Source organism: Salminus brasiliensis, chromosome 4 (assembly GCF_030463535.1).
Source record: "Salminus brasiliensis chromosome 4, fSalBra1.hap2, whole genome shotgun sequence".
Lineage (NCBI taxonomy): Eukaryota > Metazoa > Chordata > Actinopteri > Characiformes > Bryconidae > Salminus > Salminus brasiliensis.
This window is the reverse complement of record NC_132881.1, coordinates 33,423,420-33,443,544: the sequence shown is the minus strand read 5'-3', so window position 1 is coordinate 33,443,544 and position 20,125 is coordinate 33,423,420. Positions and strand designations below refer to the sequence as shown.

Sequence of the window (20,125 nt, the reverse complement as noted above, 5' to 3'; positions counted from 1 at the left end):
TGCTGATACAGAAGCAGGACTTTAAAAGGATCTTCTCATAGGGGCCAAGTTACAGTGGTGCCATGAATAATGCACTGCCATTGATTGCAGAAAAACACTACGCAGTACAACGAGATAAGGCCAAAGGAAATACAAATGTAGCCTTTAGTATGGTGGTTCCAAAACCTGGTCCTGGAATACCCCTGCCCAGACTATTTTTACTGTCTCCCTACTTCCATCAACCCTGATCTAATGAATGGTCTAATTAACAGGCCTTTCTTGAACTGAGTGTGTCAGGATTGGAAAGCTGAGCTTTATCTGATGATGAAATATATATATGAATATTATTTAGAGCAGGAGTGAGTTTGAAGGGGTCATAAACTGCAGGGAAGGCTAGAGGAACTACAAACAGAGTGAAATATGTACATTTAAAGATTTATTTCATTTATTACCAATGTAGTTACTCATTTGTTCTTCTAATCCTCTTCTTTTTTTTGTCAGGGCCATGAGCCTACTCGAAATTGCAGTGTGCACAAGGGAGGAATACCCCCTGGACAGAGCACCAGTTCATCACAGACACCCATTCACTCACAGCTAGAGGGCAATTTAGCATGGCCAAATCACCTACCAAATATTTTTAAGTAGTGAAAGGAAACCGGACTGTATCGTGGAAAACCACACAGACACAGGGAGAACACAACAAACTCCTCACAGTCAGAGACCAAAGCAAGGATCGAACCCACAACCCTAGGCCTTTGAAACTGTGCAACACACACATGGACTGCAGCGCCAGTGTAGCTAATAACATAAAAGAATCTCTGTAAAAGACCAATATGTGGGTTCATTTAGGTTTGGGAATAGGTACTACACTATATGTCCAAATATTTGTGGACACGCCTTTTAATGAATGCATTCTGCTACTTTAAGTTGCACTGATTTCTGACAAAGATGTGCAAAGGCACACTCACACAGCTTATCTAGTCTCTGTAGAGAAGTACTGCCAATAGAACAGGACCCCCTGGAGCAGATAAACATAAACCTATTGGTACCATGCCTAATGCCAGCCGTGGGCTAGAGGGGTATAAAGCTCCTGGCATTGAACTGTGGAACAGTGGAACTGTGTTTTTAGGAATGATGGTGTGCCATTCAGTACTTTTGGGATGGGTTGGGGATGAGGTGAGTGGTCCATCCTAAACCAAATCTTCAGAGTAATGCTCCAAATCTAGCAGAACGCCTTCCCTGGACAGTAGAGAATGTTACTCTAACAAAGGCAAGATAAACTGCTTTAATACCCTTGGTTTTGGTAGAAACAATAAATGAGCAGGTGTCCCAATACTTTTGTCCATATCAGAAGTTTTTGATCAGACTCACAAATAAACATTGATCTCACAAACACCATCAGTTATGAGCTTGTTTAGTCAAAAAAGTGCATAAGACTGTAATAAAGCCTTATACTATGATTATTGCATCATATATGAATATGATATATATAGGCATATATATGATTGCATTGGATGGGTGGGAAAGTCATTTGAAAGGCTAAGTGTCAAGGTGCCAGTTCTTTACCTGCTATGGGGTAATTACACAGTGATGCTTCTCAGGGTGTTTATGTAGCAGATGGAGAGTTCATTTAGGGTTGTTTAATCCGGCTTCATCTCCATCAGTACGGTTACAGTTTTGCTCTCTCTCTCTCTCTCTCTCTCTCTCTCTCTCTCTCTCTTACTCTGTTACTCTCTCTCTTACTCTGTTACTCTCTCTCTTACTCTGTTACTCTCTCTCTCTCTGAGTGGTCAGAGCATGAAGAGAAGGAAAGCTCGAGCTCCAGTGGACAGCGATGCATCAGTGAGGCAGCATAAGCACTACAGCTCCGCTCAGATATCCACACACACACACACACACACACACACACACATACACACAAGCCACACGCACAGGGCTCTTCTCGGCGCTCAGTCAGTCCCTCCAGTCTGCGGGTCGGATGCAGTGAATACACCTGTTGTTGTTATTCCTGGCGTCTGATCAGCTGAGGGATGGCTCGCTGCTGTCTGCTCTGCTAAGGAAAGAGGAGTCCGGAGCGCGAGGCTCGGAGGGACGGGATAGTCCGGACCTGCAGCAAGAGGGGACAGTTTACAGTGGTCATGCACTGCGAGAAAGGCTTGAGGAGGAGAAAAAGCGAGACCTTTATGGCTTAGGATTTAAAGATGCGCGCGCGGAGTGTGTGTTTTCGCGTGTCTTAAAGCGCGGACGAGAGAGGGGTGCATCGAGTTGGGTTTTCTCCGGACGCGCTCGGGCTCTGGGATGGATTGGTAAGGGCGCGCGCGGATACCATGAAGTCCATCTTCTACAGCCGCTTCTTCATCCTGCTGCCGTGGGTGCTCATCGTCATCATCGTGATGGACATCGACACGAAGCGCTCGTCCGTCCGCAGCACGGCCGGCTCCTACCTGGCGCGGCTCGGGGACACGCAGCGGCGCGAGCGACCGGCGCACGCGGCTCCCGCCGGCGCGAACCGCACGGCGCTACCGCCGCCGCCGCCGCCGCCTCCGCTCATCTACGCCGTTACGCCCACGTACAGCAGAGCGGTGCAGAAAGCCGAGCTCACGCGCCTCGCGAACACCTTCCGCCAGGTGCCCCGCTTCCACTGGGTCGTGGTGGAAGACGCGGGCGCGCGCACCGAGCTGGTGGCGCGCTTCCTTGCGCGCTGCGGCGTGCCCTACACGCACCTGCACGCGCTCACGCCGCGCCGCTTCAAGCGCAGCGGAATGCCGCGCGCCACCGAGCAGAGGAACGCGGCGCTGGGCTGGCTGCGCACGCACCGAGCCACGCGCGAGCCCGGAGTCCTGTTCTTCGCCGACGACGACAACACGTACAGCCTCGAGCTGTTCGAAGAGGTAACACGGGTTCTGTCACAGGGGGGTGAAGGGAGAAAGTTGAGGGCTGAGCTAGAGCGCGTTCAGGTATAATGGGCAATTAAATGAAATGGGATGGTGTGTTTGGTGTTGTGAGAAATGTAGATGGTGATATGGGCTCGCATGGAAGAGCGCGTTTGGTATTATGGAACATCAGGTATTACGGGGACACGGTTTTAGGTCATATGGGACAGTGTGATAAATAGGCTATTAGGGGACATTATGAGACAGTGCTCTGGGTATCACACTTCTGACTAACAATAGTAGAACAGTTTTTCATGCTACATGGAGTCATTTTAAAAGGTTATTTTATCATTATTATAACATCTACAAAGAGCTTTTCCATTATAGACAAGAACCATTTAGTCATTTCAGTGATTTGAGTTGGACTTGACCCTTTGGTGCTACATAGACCTTTTTTTTTTACATAGACATACTTTAGAAAACATCTATAAATAAGTTCCATCATATAGAAAAACCTTTTAATCATTCGAATGGCTCTTGGGGTGCCATTGTTCTTTATAGAACTAGAGAACCTTCCTGTAACAACAGTGGGGCACTTTTTGGTGCTATATAGAACCATCGTTAAATGTTCTTTTAACAACCATCTACAAAGAGCTGTTCCATTGCCGAGAAGAGACATTTAACCAGGCAAAAAACCATACACTTGATTCTTTGAGTTGTCATTGTTCCATATAGAACTAAAGGACCTATGAGGAACATCCATTGTAAATAGGACAGTGTTGGGTAACATGAGAAAGGTTATATGCAAGTGTGAGTGACACTATTTATGTCAGGCGTGGGGAACTGAGGGCCAGAGTCCAGCAGAATTTGGATATTTCCCTGCTCTGACGTACCCAGAAAATCACCAAATACCAAACTGTGTAGAATTCTGGACCTCCGGGACCGAAGTGATTTAGGTAATATGGAAAACTGTGTTAAGCCATATGGGGCTGCAATTACAGGACACTGTGTTAGATATTATTAGACATTAGGTATATATGGGACAGTGTTTTAAGTATTACGGAGCAAGGCACTATGGGGAACATACACCATAGGCTATTATACAACCACAGTGTATCCATTTTCTCTTTTTAAATGCTGATAAGCTTCTTAATGGTATTTCTTTTGCATGTTTAGAAAGAATCCACCAGTAGGCATCTAGGAACTGGAGTTCCTTCGAGTGTCTCCTATTGTTTAGGCGTTTCAAACCTCTCGCATAACACAGCTCTCTCGCATAAGAATTTATTTTCTTTGTGGATTTCATTTCTAAGATACTAATCTATCGTGTTTCGTATCATGCAGGCATAATAGAATTTCCACTGATCAGATTAGATTAGCTAAACTCATAGAAAACGCTGTAATTTGTGGCCTGGCAGTATCTTCATTTTAACAGTGGTCAGCCCCAGACCTGGAAGCAGCTTAATAATAAATACATCACATGCTATTCAAAACCCAGAGCTTTTACAGACCCGCGAGGAACAGAAACTGAGGCTAACCTTACACTCCTGCTTTTGAAGGAAAACCACAAGCTCTGCTGTGCTTTTAATCCTGTGTCACAGTCAGTGTCCTCAGAGTGCTTTTTCTTGAAGCGGGCAGATACATTCAGCATGAAAGCTTTCTGCACAGGGGTTCACAGATCAGAACATCAAGGCTGTCTAATTACATCTTGGAAGCACACCTTCTAGATAGACTTATTTTCTTATTTTGAGAACGGAAGGAGTATACATGACTATAGAATGAAACCCTGAGAAACGGTCTGATTCCTAAGGGAAGTCCCTGCAGTTGGAGAGCCAGCTCAAAGTCAGCCGACTCCCAGCGCAGCCCAGGCACAATGAATTACCCATTTCAGGTCACATACAGTCAGTCATGTTCACGAGACACAATGGCCTGACAGCCAGTGAACAAATATTTGCCTGACCCTGAAAAAAAGGGAAATGGACTGAAGGGAGCAAAACAGTTCCAAGAGCTAATAGTCATATAGTGGGCAGTAGCGGTACTACTAGTAGTAACAACAACAATAATAATACTACTAAATCATAATACAAGGGCCTGACCTTGTATTATACAAGAGGTATTCCTGCCTTGAGCCTAATGATTCTGAGACCGTGACATAAAGAAAGTATAATAAAATGAATAAATGAATGAATTAATCATGATATACACCAAACAGCCATAACATTATTACCACCTGCCACATATTGAGTAGGTTGCCTTTGTGCTGCCACAACAGATCTGACCATTCGAGGCATGGAGCCCACAAGACCTCTGAAGGCGTCCTGTGGTATCTGGCACAGAGGCATTATCAGCAGATCATTTAAGCCCATAGGCGCTCATGTCTTGATAGGTACTGACCACTATATACCAGAAACACCCCACATGACCTGCCTGATGTTATGTAGATGTTCTGACCCAGTCGTGTAGCCATCTCAATAAGGCACTTGTCAGAGTGGCTCAGATCCTTATGCTTGCCCATTTTTCCTGTTTCCATCACGTCACTGTCAGGAACTAACTTACTCACTGCCTAATATATCCCACTCCTTGACAGATGCCACTGTAGAAGAAAATAATCAATGTTTTTGACTTCACCTGTCACTAATGCAAATATAATGGCAGTGTATACTGAATTATCTGCGCATACTACATTATACAGCGAACGTTTTTAAATGTTTACTAATCAGAATGTATTAATAATATATTCAATAATTGAGGGAGGAGCAGGAAGTTACATAACACTGCCAAAGGTGCTGGGGCAGAACACCTGCCACTGACCAAACACACTTACAGAGATTCTGTATAATTTGAAATACACAGCTTCACTGTTTCCTCTCCAGAATAGCTGCAGAGCATGAGCTGGCTAAGAGGAAAAGGATTTTGCTGAAGGAGTAAATTGCTAAACAGCTAATGGAAATGGGGTGTCAGAAAATGTGAGAGAAGGTGAAAGAGTGCAGGGCTGTATGGGTACACAGCATCCCCCAAGTGCCCTCTATTGTATACATTCTCTCCCTTTCCTCTTTTTAATTGTAATCATCTTTGATCCAAACCTCTAGCTGCTAAGAATTCTTACATCTGTGTTCTTTAAAATAAAGCCGAAGAGCTCTTCGGAGCATTGCTACAAGCACCATTCCTCCCTAATGCCAGGCGTGGGCTAGAGGGGTATAAAGCCCCCCACCCCCAAGCATTGAGTTGTGGTACTCTGGAATGATGGGGCTCCATCCATTGCTTTTGGAATGTGCTAGGGAGGTGGGGTGGTGATCATCCAACATCCTGACCTCACTAACGCTGTGTATTTATAGTGTATTTATCCAACTGCTGAGGTTGCATTGCAATACCTCAACATTCCCTGCACATCACGCCCCCTCTGTGCACAGAGAGCACAGAGACGCGCCCTTCTTCCTTCGCTCTCCCTTCCATATCAACCGTCTTCACGCCACCAAGCCTTGTGAGAGCGAGACAGTCTCTCAGCTCCTTCAATGCTGGCTTTGTCCTCACGCTCCCTCCCTCTTTCTTTCACTCCATTCTCCCAGAACACAGCTGGACACGGAGCTGAGCACATGGAAAAGAGCCTGAAGGGCAGAACGCAGTGTCAGTGTGCTGACGACTCCAGCTCTGCCCAGCACAAACACATCACACATTCTGGCTTCATTTTTGAGCCCTACATTCTTGAACTGTCTTGCTCCCACTGCTTGAGTAAGTCACATTAAAGGAAAACGTCCAGCAATTCTCAACCTGCAATTCTGCAGCAAGTGTTTTGTACTGGGAGGCTGGTACAGGCAATATTTTTAAAACCTTTGACTCGAAACACAGTTTTATCAGCCCTTGCGAAGTTGCTGCATTCTAGACTACAAGACACTCTTAAAGATGAAGATGCTACAAATGGGGTACTCTCTCAGAGTAAACTTCCAACTGTACAAATATTATATTTTTAAAGAACCTTTATTTTTAAGAGTGCAGTAGTACAATATTTTGCAGTAGGCCTTCCATTACTACATCTCAATAATGATCACCACTCTGTAGTTTTAGAGTGCTCAGATGGGATCAGCCTGTTTTGGTCTCCAAGCAAAAGCAGAAATGCAACACGGTCCATCAGATTTTGTAAGCTTTTATGGAGCTGCTGTTTTGTTGTTTAAAAGCATTTTCTCCCTCAAGATATGCAAGATATTTCTCTGCCAGGTTGTGACGTGTTCTCATATTCCTGGGGCAGGGTTGTGTTTTCTTAAGCTAAAGGCCACTCGGGTCAAAAACATTGAATACAGATGGCGCTCTTCCGCTGCTTTCACAAGACAAATGGCCCTGCTCTTGTGAGCGCTACAGAGAGCGTGGTGAATGTGACTGCATCAGATGCCTGTTCCCGTCACCGTAGCTGATGACTCGGAGGGATGATTGTGCACCTGCAGACGCCGACATCCTCTGCCGCACTGGAGAGTTCTTCAGCTCTCTGGCTTTAATTCAGGCACCATTTTTAGAGCTCCATTATGGAAGGGATGCTTTTGAAAAGTCCCTCAGAGCCGAGAGGGGAGGGGAGAAGGGGAGAGGGGGCATTAGAGTGGAGCTGCCGAGATGTAGCAACACTGCCAGCCCGCGCTTCAAAGCCTCAGCCAGCGGCCATAGGCACCAGCCTCTGACACTTCACCCTGCCATGTACAGCACTCACATGAATAACACATCCATTAAATATTGAAAGGCTACCCTGACTGTTTGAGTGAAGGAAAAAAAAACACAGGTTATTCACATGCTCCTTTAGTTCAGTTATATTTGTTTCTCTCTTCCTCTGCCAGTAAAAAGAAGAAAAACTCCTTAGGTTCTATTAATTTGCACAAGCATTCTATCTAAAAAAAGGTATATAATGATATTAGTAAGTAAGAGCTAAAATTTTCTACAATAGTCTGCCACGTTAGAGAAGTATAACCTTAGTGCTTTTCTCCATCTCAGATTGGCTGCAGGTGGGAAGGTTTATTTACTCTGAAAATGAGCCAAAGCTTTGTAACGCAATCCCAGAGAAGTCCTCAAACTCATCTGGAAAATTCAATAAAAATACACACTCTCACAACAAAGCATCGGTCGATCAACACAAACAGTATCCCGCAATTTTCTCATATCTAAAAATGGAGGTATAAAACATACAGAAGTGGATGCTTGCAGCAGCTTTTCATTAAACATAAAATCTGTCGTTCATAGATGTATATTGTCGCTGTTGGGCTAAAACCTTATGCACTATGTGGACAAAAGTAATGGGACTCCTGCTCATTCAAAATATTTAAAAACATAAGGAGATTTTGGAGCTCTGCTTTGGAGAACTGACATAATATCTCACTTTCTGTTCTCAGATGCGGTCAACCAGGGGGGTGTCTGTCTGGCCAGTGGGACTGGTAGGAGGCCGCAGGTACGAACGCCCCATTGTGGAAAATGGCAAAGTGGTGGGCTGGTACACAGGCTGGCGAGCTGACAGACCTTTTGCCATTGACATGGCAGGTAAGTCTGCAGACCCAACCTCAGTGACGTTATCAGTGGCAATTTGTGCTGTACCACAACCCAGATAGTTTTAGTTTTAGTAATTAGTCATTTAAAACTTGCACAAATTATTTCAGAACATTTCCGCTGTGCATAGAAGCTGATCAAACCAGTGAATGAATATATAAATACATAAGCATTCAAACTTCAGCTGCAAGTTTAACTTTGAGCCTCAGCAACACATCCCTAAAGAGAAATAGTTCTTCCCACTCTAAATCTCTCTGAGTCCAGAGGTGTTATGGAGGCATTTAACGCCTAGCTTATCTAAGCTCCATCTCTCCCTCCTGGGGTTTGGAGTAAAAACTTGATGTGTAACGGACAACGTACAGCTGGTGAGGGCTTGTCTGCTGGGAAACTCAGATGGGGTTTCTTTACAGAGCCCTCCTGCAGAGGCTCCAGCAAAGGACGTTTACTGGAGTGCCTTCAAAAGACATAAGGCAGCTGAAACTGGCCAATGAAGCACTACTGAAAGTAGTCTGCATGCTCAAAGAACTTGAGAGAGAGGGGCAGAGAATCTTCTAAAGCACTTCTCAAACATGTTGGACTGGCCACAGGTGTCTGGAGTTTTAGGGTTGTGGGTTTTTGCACACTGTAAGGGTGATTTTACATGGCACAAGCTCTATTCAACTAAATATGCTTGAAAATGCTAAGTAGGTCGGGATGTTTACGACACAAGCACTGTGGTTTTGGTACAGAGGCAACAACTTTATCTCTGCTGGTCTCTTCGCATAAATTACGGCACTCCAGTACAGCTCATTTTCCTCAGTGCAGTTAGTCAGTTAAGGCTCTCTCCTCCCACAATGACACCACTGCGGAACACTCTAAATGACTATTTACCACGCCTCAAAGGATGTATTATGCTCCAAATGTGCTTTTTTTTAATGAATGTTTCTGGAATATAGATCAATCCTAGTTGGCAGGTTGCTGACTCTGTGAGAACTAGGGATGTCCTTAATTATGGAATGACTTTCCCGTCGCAAAACAACTTGCCATAACAGTAATAAGACCATGTCAAGTCCTGCGTTGCAGCACTCTAATAACTCTGAATGAACCAGCCTGCCACAGGTCAATGCGTGTTGATGAAACTGAATTCAGCAAATTACCCTCCCCCCTCGTAACAGCAGTGTGGTCGAGGCAGTGCATTAGAGAACGTGTGGCAGGAAGGTGCTGACAGGTCTGAAACGTCCCTAATGGACAGCAGCAGAGCTCACACACTGCAGTTTGAAGAGATGACCAGAGAATGGCAGGGCTCCAGCTGTACAGTACAGCTTTAGCAGCAGTGCAGAGCAAAGCAGAAAGCAAAAACGCAGCACCAAACTCTCCAGGCTCCTTCGCTGCCTCTGGATGTTGTGCTGTTAATTAAAGCCTGATAACAGGAGACTGCATCATCCTATCCTTCTCTCTCTTCTCCAGTCTCCCTCCCTCCCCTCCCTTCTTCACTCTATCACTGTTCTGTCCCTACCCAACCCCCCCAACGGGTCTGGTTCCTGTTCTTATCTCTGGCTCAGCCACCCGTAGCATCAGTGTCAGGGATCAGGCTGCCATTACTGAAGCATACCAATGCGCTAATGCTAAATCATCATCCACAATGCTAACAAAGCAGAGAAGGAAAGCTGTAGGAGCTGTTTAAGCATTATGAGCCCCAATCTATTATGCTCGATACAGAACAGAAGCGGAGAACAATGAGATTATTTAGTATTCCCACTATACGGCTGCTGCCGAGAGCAAGCACAATAGCAGGGGAGAGAAAAAAAAGACAGAGAGAGAGAAAAAAAAAAAAAAAAAACAGAAGAAGAGGTCCTGGCCCAACCTCTCACTGCTTTCAATTGCAGCTCTCACCTGAAGAGGGGCTCAAGTGTTTGTCTTAACTCTGAAGCCTCTCTAATACACGATAGCTCAGAGCTCTGGTCTATGCACAAGCCACAAAGGAGGATTAAAAAGCAGGGTACGGGAGCTGCAGTGCAGCTACACAAGGTTCGGTTTCTGTGGCTCACGTCAATCTGTCTCCATTTAAGGTAATGCAGGAACCTGCATATGGTGCTCTAGGAGGCTGCTTTATATAATAGCTGCTTCAAGTGGTCATAGCTGCAGCCAAGCAAAGGGCACACACCACAGCCTGCTCGCAACCTTTAATACTGTGTTTGGATTGCCCTTGAGCACTGCTAACACATACCCTACATGGACAAAAGTATTGGGACACCTGCTTATTCATTGTTTCTTCTGATATCAAGGGTATTAAACCACTAGTGCATCCTGATTTTGTTGGAGTAACTGCCTATACTGTCAAGAGGAGGCTTTCTACTAGATTTTGGAGCATTGCTGTGAGGTTTTGATTCAGCATTTAGACGTCAATAGTGTTAGTGAGATCAGGACGTTGGATGATCACCTCCAACGGTAATACGGTAATATTTAAAAATTTCTAAATGACGGTTGAAAACACTCCTAAGACCGGTCCCCCGACCTTGCACTCTCAGGTATGCTGCTGTATCCTCTGAATCAGTGTGATTTGAGCCTTTGAGCAGTTTGCTTTTTTGTTAGCGACCTCCAGCACCAGTCACTTGACTTTGCTCTCATAAGTTTTTATGGTCAACACATGTGTCGGAAGCTCAGCAGTTAGTCAACAGCAGCTTAACAGGGCAGTCTGATACTCAGTGAAGTTGTAGCTGAGCTAGCTCAGCAAAGGCTAGCTTAGCAAGTGCACTACAAAGCCAAAAAAAAACTTTCTGTTTCTGTCTGCTTTCTGTCCTTTTACTAGCGGGATGTCTCCTGACATCCTAACATTTGCAGTTGTCAGACTGATGATTTAATTCTTATTAAATGACAAATAAAAATTGTGCTTGTCCACATAGTTTTTCCACCCTCTGAGCTAACTAAAATGTGTATTTGACCATTTTTCAGTTTTAAAATAAGGCAGTTTGAGGTGGTACAGAAGCCACGTAATTGTAGGACCATTTGCATTACTTGTGAAACTTGCAGTTGCTCCCAGTAATACTATGAGCTGGTATGAAAAGTGGATACCGCCTAACCCTATCCCCAAACTATCCCCAAAAGTACTGGATGGAGCACAATCATTCTAGAAAGCACAGTTCCTCTGCTCCACAGCTCAATCCTTATACCCCTGGCATTAGACATGAAGCAAATAGGTTCATGTTCATCTGTTCCAGAGAGAGTCCTTTTCTATTGGCAGTGCTGATTTACAGGCACTAGACAAGCTGAAGTAGCTGAATCCATTTATTAGAAGAAGTCTCCACAAACATTTAAACATGTAGCGCAGCTAGCCAGTAGCCTAAAGACAGCAAAATACAACATACTCCTCTGAGCTTTATCTGAGAGATGTCTCCGTCCCTGACATTATGATGCACCAGCAGTATCTGAAGGGAATGCGATTTTTAAAAAAGGTATAATGAAAAGACAGAAACTGTCTGGCTCTCGTCTATTAATAAACCATAGGAGGGCACACATGTATCAGGGGGACAGACTCTTCTTTGTCACTCAGCTTATGGAGGAGGGACACGGTTAGCTGGGATGAATCTCTGCCTCGCTGCAGCAGTGAGGTGAGTTCTCCTCATCTCTGCGGGGTTGACGGAAACCCAGGTGGTTTCAGCTAAAGCACAGGCGTCCTAGAAAACAGCCTGTACCCAGGATAAAAAGCACACAACTGCGGGCCATATTCCCCTCTGTAACTTTTTTTCTGAGAGAGTGACTGTCACATGAAGAATGGGAATGCGCTAGGGAGAAGGAAAAAACGTGAACCTCATTCTGGCAGTGAATGCATCAGAAAAGCAGCCCGATCTGGTCAGGAGGTTGGCTGATGTGTAGTGCAGCACTGCATGTGTTTAACACAGAGCAAATCAGTGGATCTGTCTTTAGTTCAGTGCTATCCCACTTAGAAGTCAAGATACTGACAGTGTTTTTGATGATGTACTCCTATCTTCTTCTCCATGGCTAGGCTTTGCGGTAAACCTGCAGGTGATCTTGGCTAACCCACGGGCACTGTTCAAGAGGAGAGGAGCCAAACCAGGCATGCAGGAGTCCGACTTTCTCAAACAGATCACCAAGGTGGAGGACCTGGAGCCAAAGGCCAAAAACTGCACCCAGGTCAGTACAACCATGAGCAGGATATTTGTCGATATAAGTATTTTAAAACCCTAATTTGGTAGTGTCTAAAAACTCTGTTGTCTCCAACTCTGCGGGGTAGCTACTTTCCCACAGACTTTGGATACATAATCCACCTCTTAGAGCTACCTTCAGAGGTCCCATTCATAAATTTAGATTGGCTGAACAGGATGTGTTGGATTTGGGGTGGAGTTGAAACTATTCAGGGGGAGGGTTGGGGACCACTGTTCAAACTTACCTCAAGGATTCGGGGCCACTTTTGGAGATTTTAAAATTGCTTCATCATATCTGGTGTCTAACATGGGAAGGAACAACAAAAGTAGGGTTAGCAGTGTGGGGCATAATTAGGACAACATGAAAACATGTACTTGAACCATAGCTGTCATACCGACACATGTGAAGCCGGCAGTATCTCTTTACTTTGGGTGTAGATTGCACTGTACTCCTACCTCTTCTCACCTTTGTGTCAGAATATGCTTCTCTTCCATAGCCTTGCATGTCACAGCTAGTGCCATCATCATTATCACCCAATTATCCTAATGGCAGCAGGGCTGGTGTTATTAATAGTGACTATTAGCAAGGCTGACGTTACCACTAATCACCAACTCCAGCCAGAGGATGCACATCTTTACAGCAGGCCCTAAAGCAGCGTGTCCCGCTGCCATCATTATCAGCCACAGAACAAAGCGTCCATATTCACCACATTACAAGCACAGACTTAAAAGCATAATTGTACATTATACGGCCGGAGTCTGCGAAGATGGTATTTGGCGGAACAACTTAAAGGACAGTGCAGGTTTAAAAAAAGGACGGAAAATGGAGGTTGCTTTAAATAAAGATGGATGGAACAGAAGACACTTTTTAAACAGTTGTTCAGAAGTTCAGTTAAGCTTTCACCAAGCATGATTAGAGATGCTTAAGCTCATATTTCATTGTCACAATAGTTCATCATGATCCTTGAATTTCCAATTTCGATACAATACAGGAAGAAAGGATCTCAAATGATTGCCAGAGTCTAGCTTTAAATGTGCCATAGAATGCATGTATTTGATATTTTATGTTGTTCTTTGATGTACAAATAGTAAATATTGTTGCTGTAATGCAGAGACCCTGTATCTCCAAAATGTCAACTTTTCAAGAAAAGAAACTTTCAATGGGAGTCAGTGTAAAAAAAGATTTTACCCCGTCATTTTTAAGCATTTTCATTGGTTCATCACCATGAAATTCTGACACAAGGTAAAGGAAAAAATTCATTATAATCTTGGGGCCAAAATGGATTTTGTTGATTTCTTCATACCCAGTAGGACTTAATGAACCTTGTAAAGGGCAACATCCAAATTCAAACTGCCAGGTTAGCTTTTAGTCTAGCACCTCCTTGCCTCCCTGGGTTTGGCTTCCTCTTGGCTTTTCTTCTGATTGTGTGGTTACCTAGTCTTGTAAATACCAGTGTGTGTTTGAGAGTATAAATGTTGACCAGATGGTAAAACTTGGGAACCAGAGGATTTAGCCCAGCAGCGATACTCACTTGCTGCTCTTGCTTTAGCTTCCTCATTTGCCAAGATTGAGCTACCCGTTTGTGGACACTGGCACAGGAAAAGCCCCAGTCACAGGGCCTGGATTGTGTAGGAATCCTTTTTCCGGTAACAGTCAGGTAATGTGCTGCTTGTCTCAGTAAACTAAATGAAAGTATCAAATACGATATTCTTCTGAAGTGGCCATTGCATTTAATCACTTCAGTCAGTTGTGACTAGGGCTTTTAGTAATGGGCAGAGTGTGTGTAAGTTTTGGAAGCTTTTAAAATGGACCCGTTTTACATCCTTGTTTGAATAAAGCCAGATTTTCTTGTCAAGGAAGAGACCAATGAAGAGATCGAGGTTCATGGTGTGTCAGTTCCATGTACCAAACCTCCCTAGGATATTACGGTGAACACAGTGTACAACAGACAGGACAACAAAGAGCTGATGGAATGATTCAGGGCCTTAGTGAGTGTGTTGTGAGATTAATTAAAATGACTGAGCAATCAGGAGAGTGTGGAGGGATGGGATAAGGAGAAAGGAAGAAGGGAGAAGGACACAGAAGCACAGAGAGTGACAGTAAAACAGAATGGGCAAATGAAGGACAGAGTGACGTTTGCAGAATGATGAAGGTCGAAGGAGGGCAGGGAGCTAGACAGTAAGCAAGCATGTGTAGTGAGAGGGAAGCCATTCACAGGCTTATTTAGAATCCCAGTGCAGAGGCTTCTCCTGCTTATTAACGTCAATCTGCGACTCGCTCTCACAGCCCAGAGCCTGCCAGACTTGTGTCTGGCAAAGTGTGCCAAAGCGTGTCTCTCACTGCCTAAGAGCTCAGCCCATAACACAATGCCTCAAATGATTCTCTCTTTTTTACTCACACTCTCTCTCTCTCCCTCCCTCTCTCTGTGTGCAACCCACTCAGCCTTAAGCTTTGACGCTAACACTCTAGCTCCTTCAAGCACAAGATACACAAAAACTAATCAGATTATTTTACTCACATAAACTCTAGCACCTCATAACTGAAATAAACTGAGTTTTGTATTAAACACATAAACAGTCGTACACATCAAGCTACTTAGCTCCTTATAATGTGTACCATAAACTATAAGGTCAAGATAAGGTCAAGATCAGGTCAATGGCAAACTCCCAAGACTGAAATAAACACAAGTCTTACACTTTTAGTGAACCAATCAAAACTTTTTTTTTAAAGAATACAGTTTTTCGCTTTGTGTGAACACCCCGCCCCCCCCCCACACCCCCTTCCCACTCTGTACTATTTTTAATAGCATAGCAAGCAACATAACATAGGCTTGGTAACATTTGTTTAGCCTGTTCATCACTTGCATGATAAAAGTACAGCTGCATACCACAGCATAACAGCTGCAAATCCTCATCTTTTCGCATTTCTTCTTTCCTTTTAAATGCATTCTCACAAATCGTGGCTTATTTGGTAGCACTTGTTGTGTGACTGATTTTATGGATAGATTTTACTGCAGTATTACTGAGTGTTGTACTATTTGATAGATTCACGCCCGCAACCCCCCAACCTCAATAACCCGCGCTTCCAGTGGGAAGACAACTGCCCTCTTCTCATCTTGTACCTCCCAGACCTTCACAAGCAGTAGCCTGCCTAGCTCACTAACTACAATCAATTGACCCACACAGTGACATTATGATATTATGGCATAGGAGTCCACCCATGGTGCTCTTGGCTTTGTTAGAGATTTGTATTTAGACTTTTAGATGCAGTCGTGGCCTAATGGTTAGAGAAGTGGGCTTGACTGCTCCCTGGGCGCTGGAGTTGGCTGCACACCGCTGTGTGTGTGTTCTCGACCACGGATGGGTCAAATGCAGAGGTTCTGGCTATCCAGATATCCTTATTGTACCTGCATATGCATGCAACCATTGTTCAAACTGTTTTCTAGAGAGATAGAGCAGGAGATTGTTTAACAAGAGCAGCACATGGCATGCGGCCTAAATCCTAATGTAAATAGGATCATCAGTTATTTGCTTTTGGACTATTTAGAATATTTGGTCCACTTGGTTCGAACAAGACAATGTTTCAAATTAATAATAAAATAAATGACCCCAGGAAGACTGAGGTGTCCAGAAAAATAACAATATTTTATGAATACAAGTCTTCCCATTTTAGCATAGAAATAAAATTAAAAAAACCCTGTCTAGTTTTTAAACTCTCCAGAGGTGAGGAAAGCCACATGCCAACTATGACGTTGTGCTTAGATCTGAATCATCTCCTATTATTACTAGCTCCTCATCAACCTCTCAAGGTGTCGCTTCAGTGACCGCTGAATTAGTCTTGTTAGATTTGCAAAACAAGCCAATTAGTTGTACCATGTGTTGGGAAGGGACGCGCCACACCTGGATGAGGCCACATGCGTCTGCTCATGCTCAACTATCTCTTATAATTACGAGAAGACAATGCAACAGGCCAGGGAGCCTACATGCTCGACCAAGTCAACCTTGAGCATAAACACCACCATTGAGGGGTTACTGCTGTCAAAGCTCTTTTTCAGATTCTCATTTCCCTCTTATGTCTTTCTTTTCCACTCTCCCTTTTTTTTGGCTCCGATTTGAGAAAACACATTGACAGCACACGGTAGTTTGCAGGGAGGCATCGCCATACTCAACATATGTTTTTCTCTTTCAGGTCCTGGTATGGCACACCCGCACAGAGAAGGTCAACCTGGGCAACGAGCCCAAACGGCATCAGGACTCTATACTAATTGAGGTCTAGAAGACAGGACTTCAGAAGAAAGAGCACATACCACCAGTGGCTAGGCCAGAGGACTCACCATCCCTGGCCCTTGGCCTATTAGTGTCCACCTCTGAACTGATTGCCCACTGATAAATGCTGGAAGCCCAGCATGACGTTGAGGATTGCTCTCATCCAATCCAGTGTGCTCAACTCTAATCAGACCTTTTTGTGAGCCTTTTTCTGGCTGCCTACATGGACTGTGCATCACTCCATTGATAAACATATCCCAACTCATCGAGGCAGCACACCTCCTCTAAACCCACATCAGTGGATATGGTGGTCTTCAGCAGAAGCCCGGTGACTTTGGTTAAAGCGCTCACCAGATTGAGAGTCTGGGCTGTTTGGGATATTTGGACAGACATCAAGGGAAAGAAAAGATTCAACTGGTAGAACTTGGTGGAGATTTGCTAGGGATCAGCTTGTGCATGAAGTAGGAACACTCAGCGGAAGAACTTGTCATTCTGGGTGGCAGAAGAGGCTATGAAAAAAAAGACTCTTGTTAAACTTGTGTTGCTATGACTGTGTATGTGAGAATAGAACAAAAAATCGAAGAGATCCAGAGTAACGGTAGAGGCCTGTGTCCACTGCACACAGGACTCAGCACTAGACGAGCAAACCTTTGGATTACAACTGTCTTTATTCCAAATGACCCTCTTTTAAAAGCAAAATAGGGAAGGAAAAAAAAAAAAAAACATAAAATGAAAACTTTACAATAAAAGAGGCATTAGACAAAAATGATCACACAATAGTTCATGGCTATTCACTGTTTAATGCACGGAAATTACATTTTTTCCTCTGTACTAGGCACCAGAAAAATGTAAACACATTGTAGAAATAAACCTGGATGACAAGGTGTGGATGCTCACATTATTGCACAGCAGAGGGACCCTGTCTGAGTGGATTGAAGCTCTGCCACAGTCGCGAGATTAACATGTTCATCTGAGCACTTTTGTTCGATCCTGACTTTTCAACCTACCAGCCAAAATTTCCTAGTTATAGCTCACTGATTCCTGTGGAAACATCCCACTCTTGTTCTTGTTACCCATCACCCCCCCCCCCCCAAACCCTTTCTCTGTCCCCTTCCTCCCATTGGCTGTTATGCTGCCGCTGAGTCGTCCAGGTTTATTTGCCTGTTGCTAACTGTGCTTCTCTGTAATGCACACATTAAAACGTCACAGTAAAGATGGAAAGGGGGGGGGGGGGGCTGATTGAACTGACGGGATCATGGGTGAGAGGCGAAGAGGGGGTGGATCGACGGCTTCTCTATCTTATGCTTACATACAGTACATCGGTTCATACAATAGCTGCTACAGGGCTCTGGGAAACAGGGGCGTATACAGTGGTAAAAGGGGGGGAAAAAAGGAGGGAGGGAGGGAATCACGAACATGATAGCCATTTCTTTGCCATTTAAATACTATTACTCACTATTGATTTGGTAATGATATATTAGATGCTTGTATAATTGGTCCAGCAGCTTCCTTCGCTGATATGCATTTTTTTTATTTTTTATTTTCAACTCAAAAATATATAGAACAAAAGGAAGGAGAAAAAAAAACCTGCAAATAAGACGGACAAAGCTGCCAGTCTCTTCAACTTCACACTCTTGATCACTCAGTCGATACACGGTGGGGCAGGTTGAGCTGACACTCTCCAGTAACAGAGTAGTAATGGTTGGAAAGTAGAGGAGGGGGGAAAAAAATCAGTACATGGATAAAATTCTTGGTGCGCTCTGGCGGCTGGTCGAGGGAGGGGAGACGGAGGGATGAAGGGAATGCTGCGCCCCTTGCTGTCCCCCACCCTCCCTCGTTCACTCACTCACTTCCAGAGCTGGGTACTGAGGGTCTGACCAGACGGGGGTCCCACCCAGCCTCCCATTGCAGCCCCTGGCTGCCCAAAGGCCATCGGAGCTCCAGCACCATTCAGGTTCATCCCAGACATTTGCTGATTCATCTGATTGAGGGACAGAGGAGACAAAATGATGTGAACTTGCATTTAATACGCTTTTCTTTTTTAATAATAATAATAATAATAATAATAATAATAATAATAATAAAAAGACATAGCATAGACATTCTTCTATTTCACAGACATTTCTTTTATCAGACCCTGTATATCCTGGACACATACAGAGTCACAGGAGTGGCAGGCTTTAATTAAGAGTGTGTGTGTGTGTGTGTGTGTGTGTGTGTGTGTGTGTGTGTGTGTGTGAGGCATGCTGGATTGATTCATGATATGCAATTAACCTCCTAGAGGAGGGGTCTTCTAACTATCAGCTCTCAGTCTCAGGGGCAAGGGCTCAAAGGGGCGGGGGCATGAGATGACAGGAGCCAAGATGTTCATATCATAAGACCCTTACTTTAAAACGAGGCCCTGTCCACACATATCTGAATGTTTTCTAAAAAAAAAGCAAGCTTCTCTGTGTTTTGACCTCCAGTCAACATGAAAATGCCATTTTTTGTCACAGAAAAATGAGCTGTTCAAAAACGAATGTTTGGCTGAAACTCAATTACCTTTTTCCTCCTTATATAGTGAACTACATAAGTAATAAATCTACATGCAGAGAGGACTAGATTTCAGATTTGGACATATAAATAAATGTAAATACTGTTCTATTACAAATATTTAATGATATATATATATATATATATATATATTTTTTTTTTATTCTCTCTCTCTCTCTCTCTCTCTATATATATATATATATATATATATATATATATATATATATATATATATATATATATATATATATATATATATATATATATATATATATATATAGAGAGAGAGAGAGACTGACTTAGAATCCTTAATTTTGTGACTTACCCAGTACACTACATGCGGTAGTAGGGTGTAGTGTGTAATTTGGGATTAAACTTCTGTGTTTTCTTCCTTCTTTGTGGTGCTGCTCATTTTTTTCTCTATTCTTAAAAATATACATTTATTTTAATTAATAATAATATAACTTTTGTGTGGATGGGGCCTTTCAAAAAAAAAAAAAGGGACTGAAAGAGCCATTGAATTATCAGGTTTTAACAAAGCTATCACCAATTGTACTGCACTACCTAATGCTGCAGTCTGGGATGAAGCAGTCATTTACCCTTAGATGCATAAAGGTCAAATACATTTCACACGCATTAATTTGTCACTTCAAAACGAATGCCAGTATAAACAATATAACTCAAAGCCCAATTCTTCACACTTTGATTTCAATAACATATGTTTTTGAAAGCTCCTAGGACACTTGCTTGTGTTTAGATTGATGAGCTTCCCCTCAAATACCAGCTGGCGATCATGTGGACATGCTGACCCGTGCATAT

The 20,125-nt window shown here is 43.7% G+C and overlaps 2 protein-coding genes across 3 annotated transcripts in view; one reads left to right on the top strand and one right to left on the bottom strand.

Annotated features, from left to right (window-relative positions):
* The first annotated feature begins 1,735 nt into the window (after positions 1-1,735).
* On the top strand, positions 1,736-17,863 carry b3gat2 (beta-1,3-glucuronyltransferase 2 (glucuronosyltransferase S)). The gene is made up of 4 exons (XM_072678109.1): positions 1,736-2,870; positions 8,216-8,360; positions 12,349-12,497; positions 16,698-17,863. Exons 1-4 carry the CDS (start codon positions 2,307-2,309, stop codon positions 16,782-16,784), a joined length of 945 nt encoding a protein of 314 aa, XP_072534210.1. The 5' UTR covers positions 1,736-2,306; the 3' UTR covers positions 16,785-17,863.
* Positions 17,555-20,125, bottom strand: part of smap1 (small ArfGAP 1) — a 94,128-nt gene continuing 91,557 nt past the window's right edge. For both annotated transcript variants that reach the window (XM_072678107.1, XM_072678108.1), the window contains one exon: positions 17,555-18,755. In XM_072678107.1, coding sequence (XP_072534208.1) covers positions 18,621-18,755 — 135 coding nt within the window. In that variant the 3' untranslated portion in view covers positions 17,555-18,620. The remainder of the gene's footprint in view (positions 18,756-20,125) is intronic.

What these genes read in the sequence shown, in the direction of transcription:
- b3gat2 (XM_072678109.1), top strand. Translation starts at nt 2,307, where the DNA reads ATGAAGTCCATCTTCTACAGCCGCTTCTTCATCCTGCTGCCGTGGGTG. An exon ending in GCCTCGAGCTGTTCGAAGAG is followed by an intron (nt 2,871 to 8,215) that starts GTAACACGGGTT and finishes TTCTGTTCTCAG; the next exon opens with ATGCGGTCAACCAGGGGGGT. An exon ending in TTTTGCCATTGACATGGCAG is followed by an intron (nt 8,361 to 12,348) that starts GTAAGTCTGCAG and finishes CTCCATGGCTAG; the next exon opens with GCTTTGCGGTAAACCTGCAG.